The sequence below is a fragment of the Lacerta agilis genome, chromosome 10 (genome assembly GCF_009819535.1).
Source record: "Lacerta agilis isolate rLacAgi1 chromosome 10, rLacAgi1.pri, whole genome shotgun sequence".
NCBI classification, from domain to species: domain Eukaryota; kingdom Metazoa; phylum Chordata; class Lepidosauria; order Squamata; family Lacertidae; genus Lacerta; species Lacerta agilis.
In genome coordinates this window covers 54,533,429-54,545,624 of record NC_046321.1, presented here as the reverse complement: position 1 = coordinate 54,545,624, position 12,196 = coordinate 54,533,429, and the positions used below count along the sequence as shown (strand labels likewise).

General features: G+C 42.5%; 1 protein-coding gene across 19 annotated transcripts in view; it reads left to right on the top strand.

The window, feature by feature from the left end:
- Nucleotides 1–12,196, top strand: part of CADPS2 (calcium dependent secretion activator 2) — a 323,931-nt gene that overhangs the window by 154,555 nt on the left and 157,180 nt on the right. For all 19 annotated transcript variants that reach the window (XM_033161515.1, XM_033161513.1, XM_033161504.1 and 16 more), the window contains exons 7-8: nucleotides 1,629–1,740; nucleotides 11,158–11,297. In XM_033161515.1, coding sequence (XP_033017406.1) covers nucleotides 1,629–1,740; nucleotides 11,158–11,297 — 252 coding nt within the window. The remainder of the gene's footprint in view (nucleotides 1–1,628; nucleotides 1,741–11,157; nucleotides 11,298–12,196) is intronic.

The following is a 12,196-nucleotide window of genomic DNA, read 5'->3' as shown; positions in this document are numbered from 1 at the left end:
AAATAAGTTGTTGTTGTTGTTGTTGTTGTTGTCCTGCCATAGCAGCTACAGGCACTGCATTAACTCTTCTGCTCCATTGTTGTGCACTGCCATTGAAGATGTGTTTTATAATAGGTTGGGTGTCACCAAAGAGTCATTCAGGCATCGCCGTGCATTGATTTATGCCTCATGTTTGCATGTAATGTGGACACATCCACAGTGTGTAGTGCCATGATAGGTGGGAGGAGGTGTGCCAACTTTGCCAGGGACATTGTGGGAATATTATTATTATTATTATTATTATTATTATTATTATTATTATTATTTAAACTCAAAAGGTTCTCCAAGCGACTTACTAAATGTGTTACACCAATGGGATAGCTCACTTGGTAGGGTTTGAGACGCTTAATTTCTGGGTTGTTGGTTTGAGCCCCATTTTGGGCAAAAGATTCCTGCAGTTCAGGGGGTTCAATTAGACCCCTGTGGTCTCTTCCAAATCTACTTTTCTATGATTCTGTGACATGTTATAAGATGTTAATGTTCTGGACAACATGTAACCCCTCCAAAAAGCCCACCATAACAGCAGCACAAAACTCCCGCAGCATACTAACAATAGAACAAAACAATGCTCCCACCTGCCAGTCAGCAGATTTAAGAACAGAAATCAGCACCCTAGCCCAGAAGTCCCTGACCATGTCAACCCAAAAATTTTGATTGTTTCTTTGATCTCCCCACCCACCCCCAAAAGTCCGGTCTCCAGGCCAGCTGCCGCAGATCAGTGGGGGTGGGGGTGGGGGGGGTCCTCCGGGGATGATCTGGCAAGCCGTCTTCTCCTTGCAGGGAGATCAGCAGCAAATGCAGATAATTTGATTCTGCAACTCCTCTGCTGTGTGTGCATAGGATCATTAATGCATTGCGCCACTCTTAGCCTGCATATAGTGTTCGCCAGGATCCTGAGTTAGGAACACACTTGGGTTGCACTAGACCAGGCACATACAACAGATAGATCCTGGTCTACCAGTAGATCACTGGACGTCTATGGTAGATCACTGGTAGATCACTGGCTCCCCCCAAAGAAGCTCAACAACTTTGGCTCCCCTTTTTTGCCCTGCACCCCCAAAAAACAGGGCTTTCCCCTTCCCTAAAAAAGCTCACCAACTTTGACCTGAACCACCCAAAAGGGGGGAGATCACTGCCAGTTTTTAACTCTGTAAGTAGATCGCAGTCTCTTGAGAGTTGGCAACCTCTGCCCTAGACAATTGTATAAGAAGCTTGAAAAACAAGTTCAATGCCATGCCATTAATCTTAACCACCTTCGGTTTATTTTAATGGGACAAATACAAACTTACCCAAACATAAATTTGTAGAAGTCCATCTGCTTCGTGCTACAAACTCCCCGAATATAGTTAATCTTTCATTATGCCATCTGCCACATTCGGTGATTTTTAATTACAGAACCAATATAGGAGAATTGCAAAAGCTCTTCCATCCCGGGAACTTGAGTTTTCAGATGGAGGTAGCAACTCTGTAGGGAAGTAGAAATGTCGTACTTGCTTACAGGGGCCTCGAGAGATTGCCACCGCACTGCCACAACACTTGCTTTTTAATGCATTTTTTGAATTTGAATATTGTCATTTATTTTGTTGCAGATGGGGAACTCAAGGGGATTTCACCACCACGCATCCACGGCCTGTCGTCAAAGTGAAACTTTTCACAGAAAGTACCGGGGTCCTGGCACTGGAAGATAAGGAGCTAGGAAGGGTAAGCTCTCACATACTTTTCCGGAGTTTAAGATGCATGATGACTGGAGGTTTTGTGGGACCTGAACCCCCTGAATGTTGATCAGTTTTCTTTTTTCTTTTTATGAAGAATTTATTGGCATTTTCATAACAAAACACACACCCAAACCCACACCTACAAATATAAAACAAATACATATATTGCCAGGATTCTTCTTCTTGTTTGTATACATAGAGAAAAATTTCTATTTCCGAATCTTGACGGTTGACTTCCCCTGCCTTTTCACCTTCGGTTTTAAATCCATAATCTACCTTTTTAACAGCTTCTCTCTAAAAAATTTAACTTCAATTAGAAATTAAAAATAATGTCTTAATCATCTTATTCTATCATAAATCTTAACAAAATATTCTTGTACAATCTAAACTTATTTCTTCTATTCTTTATCATGCTGCTATTAACATAAAATCTCAATATCTCCTTACTTATTCAGAATAAACTTACAACTAACAACCTTTACCCTCCGATTTCAGGTACCATAACAGACCATTTAAGTTTTACATTTAATGTTTCAACCCACCCCCCCTCTGTCCATTGACTTTCACTGTCTATCGCCAGAACCAATCTTCCAATTTTCTTCTTTTCCCAAATGTCCACAGATCCAGGCAGAGTTCACAGCAAACCTTGCATCGAGCTTCAGGGTCCACTCCTCTTTTCTCGGCTCCTCCGCTTCTTTGTACCATTCTTCTTCTTGTTGTAAATATCTTAATTCTTTGTCCCTTGCCCCCGAGCTCACACCTCGGGGTCTGGATATTGCAAATTTTACCGTTCCGGGACTGCCACCCCCAAAGAACGGATCTTTTTTCCGGAGTTGCCCAGTCGTCTCAATCCATCCTTCAAACACCCCTTCTAGCTCTTTGCCCAGGTTTCCTTCCATTGTGTAGAACTTTTGGAAAGCCTCCTCTGTGGAAAGTAGATTTTTTTTATTTATTATCCCACTCAAGACTTTCAGTTTCCGATTCAGCAGTTCCAGCCTCAAGACAGTAAGCCTTTCTTCCTCCGTTAGTCCAGAGTTCAAAACAAGTGCAAACACAAAGTCCAACATATTGGGGGAGGGGGTGAGTGTCAAATTTCAGTTCCTGTCTCTATATTCCTCCCTTTGTTTCAATTGTTTCCCACGTCAGTCCAAATTTTCCATCGCCATTTTTCTGAAGCCAGAGCGTAAAGACCAGAACTTTAAACGGAGATATTTTCTGCAAACTTAATCCCCAAAGGGAAATCTCAACAGTCTCACTTTTAAAAATTCAAACACTTTGTATCCAATACTGTAGCAGCAGTCACTTAAACTGGTTATTTTCTTTCCCACCGAAGGGAGGGAGGCAGGCTTCCTTTCCTCTTCCCCCCAGATCGTTCAAAACATATAAGAGTCAATCCATTTCAAATACTCACGACCACCGGGTTCTTTAGCTCCATTAAAGACAGGTAGAACTTAGACGCTCGTCGCGGGGGCGACCGCCGCATTTACATCCCGGTTGGGGCATGTCCCCTATAGCCCGGCTCCGTCGTCCCTTCACCCCCACTCCCCCTTTACAGGGGGAGCGAGGGAAGGGTTCGGAGCACTAATGGGCACAGCCGGGGAGCCCAGGGTGCGGGACGCTCTTCCCACACCCCACCGGAGCCCCGCTTTGCGGTAGCGGGGCTCCAACCCCCGGGATGGACTGGGTAGCCTCGCAGCCGAGGCAACCCACGACCTCCCGCAATGGCGTCGCCGCCGGAAGTCGAATGTTGATCAGTTTTCAACCATGGTGCTCAAGTGAAACTACCCTTTATTTCACCAAGGTTTGTGGCCTTGGTGATACATACGCTTTAGGCCTTCTGTGTTTGCAATTTGACTTTCTGTTACCATAAAAGGGTAAGAAACTAAAGATAGACCTTTCAATGGGTAAAAGACAACCTGTTGTTAATTGCTGATTTTAAGCTTCCACTGTTGTTTAATGCTGACTATTGAAAGCCTTTTATTTTGATAGGAGGCACAAAGATAAAGTTATTATCTCAAGGTTATGCTGCATCTGAGGAAATCTCTATGCAGCAACCAGTGTGTAGGCTTTAATCCAGTCTCTGTTCTGAAGTGTCTGGGTAGTTTGTGATGCCATATTCAAAGAGAACAAAACTCCGCCAATATCACAAAAGTTGGTAGAAGAAGATGTCTCGAATACAGCCAGTGTGGTGTAGTGGTTAAGAGTGGTGGGCTCGTAATCTGGGGAACCGGGTTCGCGTCCCCGCTCCTCCACATGCAGCTGCTGGGTGACCTTGGGCTAGTCACACTTCTTTGAAGTCTCTCAGCCCCACTCACCTCACAGAGTGTTTGTTGTGGGGGAGGAAGGGAAAGGAGAATGTTAGCTGCTTTGAGACTCCTTCGGGTAGTGAAAAGCGGGGTATCAAATCCAAACTCTTCTTCTTCTTCTTCTTCTTCTTCTTCATACCTAGTAAGTCGAACGGAATCAGTTCCGGAAGTCTATTCCACTTCCAAAACGTTCGGAAGCCAAGGTGCGGCTTCCAATTGGCCACAGGAAGCTCCTGCAGCCAATCAGAAGCCACGGAAACCACGCCGGACGCTCGGGTTCCAAAAGAACGTCTGCAAACCGGAACACTCACTTCTGGGTTTGCGGCGTTCGGGAGCCAAAACATACGAAGGCCAAGGCATTCGGCTCCCAAGCTATGACTGTATTAAAATGATGTGTTATTTATCGTCCTATGCCAGCTTAGCTGTGCCTGCTAAAAAACAAAGGATGCTTTGCAGCAGAGTTCGATTCTTTTCAGTGGCGAGGAGATCCATAATGTGAATCTGCCAGTAAGAAAGCATTCTCGATAGATAGGTGCATGGTATTTTTTTTTAAAAAAGGGGATTCATTCAGTTGAGTTTACAAAGGAAATGGGGAGTTTTCTTAGTGCGGGGAGGGGGAACTCCAGATCAAGGGGCAAAATACAACCCTCCAGGCTTCTCTGTCCTGCCACAGATCCCCTCCTGGACCACCCCCTCTCTCTGTTCTTGCTCTGAACAAAGAAAGAGGAGAGGAGAGCAACTGAATTTCCCAGGAATGGCTGGCTTTTGACAGACAGCAAAGGCAACACAGATGCTCCTGACATTTCCTCTCATGAATTTGTGAGGTTTATTGTCCACTTCTAACTATCAAAAAGGAAGAGTTGAGCTGTGATATTCCAGTTTGGAACATTGTGTCCACATAATGGTTTAATGACGCGATCTTAGCTGTTGTACGTTAATGGGTGGCTTTTTTATCTGGAAATTTCTTTTACAGCAATAAAAAGTCATTTGAGTTACTTGGAGCCCAGTGACTCCTTAATGACAAGTTACCTAATGAAAGGCTCTGCTTTTCTCCCTACGCTGAAAAGTGTTACCTTTATTTCCTCGCAGTGCTGCGCCACTTAGTGACTTGAATTATGCCTTTTTTATTATTATCTGTGAAATCTCTATAGGCATTCAGTGTTAAATCTTCAAAATTCTGAACTTCAGTCCAAACAGGCGAGTCCCATTGTAAGTAGGGAAAGCCTAGTCTAATTCATCGTGTGTCATTTTGAAAAGACGCTTCTTCAATTTAATCAGAACTGTGTTTTCAGTACTCTTACCTGTTTTACGTTAAATTATGTCACAACTTCCGATCTGTGTGCCAAATACATGTTGCAAAGCCAGTTTAAATATTTCTTAATCATTCCAAAGAGTCCTGCTCTTACACTTGGCTGGCTGCTATCCAATGCCTTTTAAAATGTGTGTGGGGAAGGGGCGTTATTGGACTGTTTTTGTTTTTATTATTTTGTGTTATTATGTGTGTTTTGTGTTTTTATATTGTGATTTTACGTTGTAACCACCTTGGAAACCTGTGTATATAGGGCAGTATACAAATATTATAATAATAATAATAATAATAATAATAATAATAATAATAATAATAATAATAAATAATGTTCTCTAAGCATTGTTATCACTGACAAATAAATAATACTAATCCTTTATCTAAAGCTTGGATGCTAGATTTGCTTCAAAAGTGTGTGTGCCTGAAAATTTGCTTGACTAAGGAAATGTGGCTAAAAATAAAGTTGTAAATCATTACTTTTGATTACTCGTTGCACTAGAATCATTTGTAATATCATTTGATTTGTAATATACAAATCAGTTGTATATGTAATGTTATTGGACTCCAACTCCCATCATCCCTGGTACTGCTGTGAATTGGAGTCCAACAATAAGTAGAGGTTCTCCATTCTTTATTTATGGCATTATCAATATAAGCCGATTTATCTTCTTCCCCCAGCCCTCTGTTTCTCAAAAAGAGAATCCATGTCTGGCACCATGCTTGATGAATCAGATTGTGCATAGTGGTATTTTTCTGATAAGTTTTCCATGTGTGTGTGTGTGTGTGTGTGTATATATATATATATATATATATATATATATATATATATATATATGGACCTTTATTACTTGAGTGCTTTTTGTTGACTGTTTTTCTATATTGAGGCACGCATCTTTCCCCAGCACCGAATTGAATGTTTTATTGTATAACAGAGCTTTAGATGGGAAGAGATTTAGAGATGGAAGAGATTGCATTGACTATGGTAAGAAAGGCAATGAAAATAATAGACGATGAATATGGGAGTCTGAAATGAATAAGAGGGGGAAAGATACTGATTTTACTTGTTGATCCCATCTGATAAGGGGCAAATGAGTGATAAGATCCATATGCTCATTGTTGGAAGAAAGGGAGCAGGTGGAGCTGTGGTCTAAACCACTGAGCCTCTTGGGTTTGCCAATCGTAAGGTCAGCAGTTCGAATCCACGCTACAGAGTGAGGTCCTGTTGCTCTGTCCCTGCTTCTGCCAACCTAGCAGTTCAAAAGCACACCAGCGCAAGTAGATAAATAGGTACCGGTGCCGCAGGGAGGTAAACGGCGTTTTCGTGCGCTCTGGTTTCTGTCACAGTGTTCCATTGTGTGATTTAGTCATGCTGGTCACATGACCCGGAAAGCTATCTGTGGACAAATGCCATCTTCCTCTGCCTGAAGCAAGATGAGCGCTGCAACCCCATAGTCACCTTTGACTGGACTTAACCATCCAGGGGTCGTTTACCTTACCTTTTTTACTTTTCTTGGAAGACAACCACCCGAGTTTCATCCTATTGTTCAGATGTTCTTAATGAATGTGTCTGATCATTGAATCAGATCAGTGTTAAATGTTAAGGGAAGTTTTTAACTAAATGAATGTTTTAAATCCTGTCGATTCAGGATTTAAAACATTCATTTAGTTTAAAACTTTTGGCCCAAATATCTGACGTAAAGGAGCCTTGGCCACATAATTGTCAGGACTTGATGAGGAATGTGTGAGTTGATCAACAGGGGAAATGAGTGAGACATATGTACTTGTGACCCATAGTAAGTAGCTAACGCTTCATTGATAGAATAGTGCAAGTGAATTGTATGGAATTTTGAGTTGTAATGGCAATGGGGGGGGGGGTGAGTTGGGAACAGAGTTAACGTTTACCGGTAATTTGCTTGCCAGTGACTGAGATTTTAAAACTGTGTGCCTATTTGTTTGACAGAGGCCAGTTGCAAAGGTAATCTATGAATGAAGTCCATTTTTAAAAATACATTCTTGCGTTTGAATCAGGAATGCTAATTTCCTAGTCCCAAAGATTCATTTCATTCCTTTCTTTTTTTTGCCAAGTTCTGTCCTTTGAATATCAAATATTCAAGATTACTAATTCAAAGTGACAGGCATTGTACTTGCTTAACACACAAGTGAATGCAATGTGGGAGCAACAGGTGGTGTTTGACTACAGCGACTATTTGAGTATAAAGATAATTCATCCTTGTTCTAGTGATTATTCAATTAAGAAAAGAAAAAAACTTACTATTCTTTCTTAGCTGCCCGTCAAATCCTAAAGCAGTTTGTATAACACGCTATCTTTTATGGAGAAGATACTGCCTCAGTTCTATAATTGCTTGTAGAAATCTTAAAATAACTTGTTGGCTCATCTTGTCATTAAAAAGAAGCAGAAGAAGCAGGTCCAACTTCTTCATTGATTATAAGTGCTCTCCTTTGTTGGAACTGGAATTGCTGTTTTGTTTCTCTTCTTTCCAAATTGGACAGTGAAGGTTGCTTTTCCCTACCCACCTCTGCCCCCAAACCCTATATTTTTATCATCCCACAAGTTCGAAATTTTCAGCAGTATTTTAATAATAATAATAATAATAATAATAATAATAATAATAATTTTATTTGTACCCCTGCCCTCTCCAACAAGAGCTGGGCTCAGGGCGGCTAACATCATGAAACTAAGACAGTATACAAAGAACATAAAAAACAGGCAATCAGTTAGTTAAAATACATCTTAAAATTAGTTCAGATCAAATTAAAATCTGGACAGATGGCAGTCCATGGGTAAAATTGAGAGTGGTTAATATTCTCCAGGGCCAACTGTTACCACTGGTATTATAAAGGACCTGTGAGCAGGCTAAGAGGCCTCTTTAATGCTTTTTCTCATACAGAAAGAAAAGAATCAGACTGAACCAGAGGCCTGGCAGAACAGCTCCGTCTTGCAGGCCCTGCAGAAAGATGTCAAATCCCGCAGGGCCCTAGTCTCTTGTGAGAGAGTGTTCCACCAGGTCAGGGCCACGGCCGAAAAGGCCCTGGCTCTGGTTGAGGCCAGTCTAATCTCCCTGGGGCCTGGGATCTTCAGGGTATTATTATTTGCAGACCTTAAGGTCCTCCATGGGGCATACCAGGAGAGGCGGTCCCGTAGATGCAAGGGTCCTAGGGTGTAAGACCATGTTTGATGCCTGTCTCCTTGAATGGCCGAGTTTTGCTCATCCAAGCTGGTCAAGTAATTCTTGTGAGATGGACCAGTATTTCTTCCCTTGCCTCTAGAACCACAGGCCCCCTGGCATTCTCTAAATCAGGTCCTTCATACTCTAGCATTTTCTCTCGTCTAAATTCTGTGCTAACGTAAAATGTAAAATGAGCCCCAACAAGCTTTAAGGCCTGTCACCAGACTATGTGCTATCTGTTTTTATGGAATATCTCTAATAATAATATGCTCTTCTCCCAGTGTGGTGGCCTCCTCGGTGAGATTTTTTTTTTAGCTGGTCTTCTCCTGTGACCCTCTCTCTCGTTCTGTCTTAGTGGCTTAGTTTGTGTCTCAGCTAGAGAATGGAAGCTGGTGGCTGGCATTCATCTCAAGGAGATTGAGGTTATAACCTGTACACTGAGATAAGAAAGCATAAGCCATGGTAGACGTTTTTGCTTCCCTCCACCCTGCCGCCCGCTCTCAGGTTCAGTCTATTGAATCTGCTGGAGCAGGTATAGGTCAAGAGGAAGCTGTGGTTGCTGGATTTGATCCAGGATGAAAATGCCGCTATTCCTTCTGCTTTCTGTCTCTAGCTCACAACCAGTAATTGGTGTGGGCTGAATGGTAATTGTGAATGCAAGTAGTGGTAAGAAAAAGGGGGTAAGGTGAATGAGATGTATTGACGCACTAATAGGGAAGGCAGAGTGAACAGTAGGGATAATAACAAAGGCCACCAGTCTTGGCAAATATTTGTACAGCAGGGAATTGGGGCTGTTATCCAGAGTAGGAGGGACTCAAAACTGGAAGACCAGGAGTCCCCCTGGATTAGATGCTCCCTGCTATCTGGGGTGAAAGAATGTAAAGGTAAGGTAAAGGGACCCCTGACCATAGGTGCAGTCTGGGGTTGCGGCGCTCATCTCGCTTTATTGGCCAAGGGAGCCGGCATACAGCTTCCGGATCATGTGGCCAGCATGACCAAGCCGCTTCTGGCGGAAGCTGTACGCCGGCTCTCTCGGCCAATAAAGTGAGATGAGCATCGCAGCCCCAGAGTCGTCCGCAACTGGACCTAATGGTCAGGGGTCCCTTTACCTTTACTAGATCAATTATATTTTTTCACGTCGGTGCTCGGTGAGCCACTAGTTTTGTTGAATTGGAATATAAATTTTAAGCAACAAATGCCATTTTTAATGTGGAAAAAAAGAATAGTATATTATACAAAATATTTTAATAAAGAATTTACAGGACTGTCTCCAGAAACTATTATTATCTTTGCTATTTCATGACAATGAGTGAAGACTACAGAAACTGCTCAATGCTTGCTTTGGGACATTAGCGTTGTTCTAGCATGATGCCTCAGAGGATGCACTTAATAGAAGAGTTTTTTTCTATAGAGTCTGCTACTGTGCAGGTGTCCACGCTGGTGAGTATAACTTGCTAAATGGTGACAGAGAGCAAGGCCTTCTCTGTTGTGGCACCTCAACTGTGGAACCGTTTCCCTCTGGAAGCAGGAATGACAACATCTTTGGTTGTGCCATCACCAAGCAAAAGCACACCTGCTGTCCTGGACCTTTGGGGGGGGGATAGTAGTAATGTACAGAAGTGAGAGCTGGACCATAAAGAAGGCTGATCACCAAAGAATTGATGCTTTTGAATTATGGTGCTGGAGGAGACTCTTGAGAGTCCCATGGACTGCAAGAAGATCAAACCTATCCATTCTTAAAGAAATCAGCCCTGAGTGCTCACTAGAAGGACAGATCCTGAAGTTGAGGCTCCAGTACTTTGGCCACCTCATGAGAAGAGAAGACTCCCTAGAAAAGACCCTGATGTTGGGAAAGATGGAGGGCACAAGGAGAAGGGGACGACAGAGGATGAGATGGTTGGACAGTGTTCTCGAAGCTACTAACATGAGTTTGGCCAAACTGCGAGAGGCAGTGAAGGATAGGTGTGCCTGGCGTGCTCTGGTCCATGGGGTCACGAAGAGTCGGACACGACTGAACGACTGAACAACAACAACAACAAGTAGTGTTTCTCCTTAATACATGTGTGTGTGTGTGTGTGTGTGTTATGCTGCTCTAGTTCACTGTGGCTGGTACTGTTAATTATTGCGTTTTAATTGTTCTCTATGTTATACAATATTTTCTCTATGTTAGAAACTGCACTGTATACAAAATTTCAAAGCGGAGCAAATACTCCATGCCCTCTCCTAATTTCATTTTATATCTTGTGTAACCTGTTGTTTATAGCGGGGATATCTTGAAAACAGTGCGTAGCCCCATCTTGAACATGTTTGTATCACTTGAAAGGTTGTTTTTCAGGCACATTGAAGCTTTGAATTCATGAATGAAACGGGTTTGGTATCAAAGTGATCCGAAATGTGATGTTTTTCGGAAAATAAACTTGTCTGCTTTGAAGCTGGATGTGTTAAAATGAAGCTGAAGTCTTTAAAGATTTGCTTCTTCTATAATCCCCTTTCAAATAGAAAAAAAGCGACAGAATCAGCTTTTGTACTGGCCAGAGCTTACAAGTCAATTGGTTAGAAGTTTTTTTCAGTGTGATAAACAGCTCTCATTGTGTTCTCTGCAGGTAGTATTGTATCCAACATCCAATAGCTCAAAGTCACCTGAGCTGCATAAAATGATCGTCCCCAAAAACAGCCAAGACTCTGATTTGAGGATAAAGCTGGCAGTGAGGATGGATAAGCCAGCACACATGAAGCATTGCGGGTGAGTCGGTGTCTGTTCTGCAAGGAGCAAAATTCTAATTCTCTTTCCAGTGGACACATAGCTTTTGTTTGGTTTAGTTTTTGTTCTACTGTACATTCCGAAGGGGGGGGGGGTTAAAGAAGCAATGCAAGTTTGACTAGAGGAAATGCGAGCTTTGTTTAAACAAAGAGTAACTTGTGGCTTGGAAATGAGTCATTTGAGGATCAAAAGCAGTCAGGGAAAACTTATGTATGCAAGAATGAACATTCACTGGATTTAAAAGACATGCTCTTGAATTTTGGCATTATGGTTTCCATCAAAGGTTTGTTTTTTTAAAGAAATTTTAAATATCAATTATTCCTGTCTCTTGCGTCTGAAAAAATTGCTGCACAGTTATTTTCTGTTGTAATTTTCTAAGAGTTTGAGATGTGTTCACCATTCCTCGTTCCCTGTGAATAGTCTAAAACATTGGTTCCCAAGTAACTAAGTATTGCAGACCTCTTGTTTTTTCAAAAAGCCAAGCTATGGACCCCCTACTTCTTCTGAAAGTTTTGATAACTTTATGGGTCTGTGGACAACCAGTTGGGAACCACTGGTTTAAAAAGATGGTGATTTCCATACCCGGGGTCGTCTCAGGTGACAGGTTGAGGACAGTTGGGGGGGCAGCAGATCTGTGCCCTGAGAAACATGCCACTCATTACCTCCTGTGCTTGTTGCCCCAGCTCTTCCGCCACTGCCCCTGTTTTTACCCCCCCCCCCCATTTTTCCTCTCTCACCCCTTTAGCACCCCGGGGCTTCCTCAGGCCACCTCCGGTTGCCTCAGGCAGAGGAGATGGCACCATTTTCTGTTTTGTCTCAAGTAGCCAAACATCCGGGGCTGGCCCTGGCTGTTACCCATAGTGCATTTTAAGGGGGGGAGC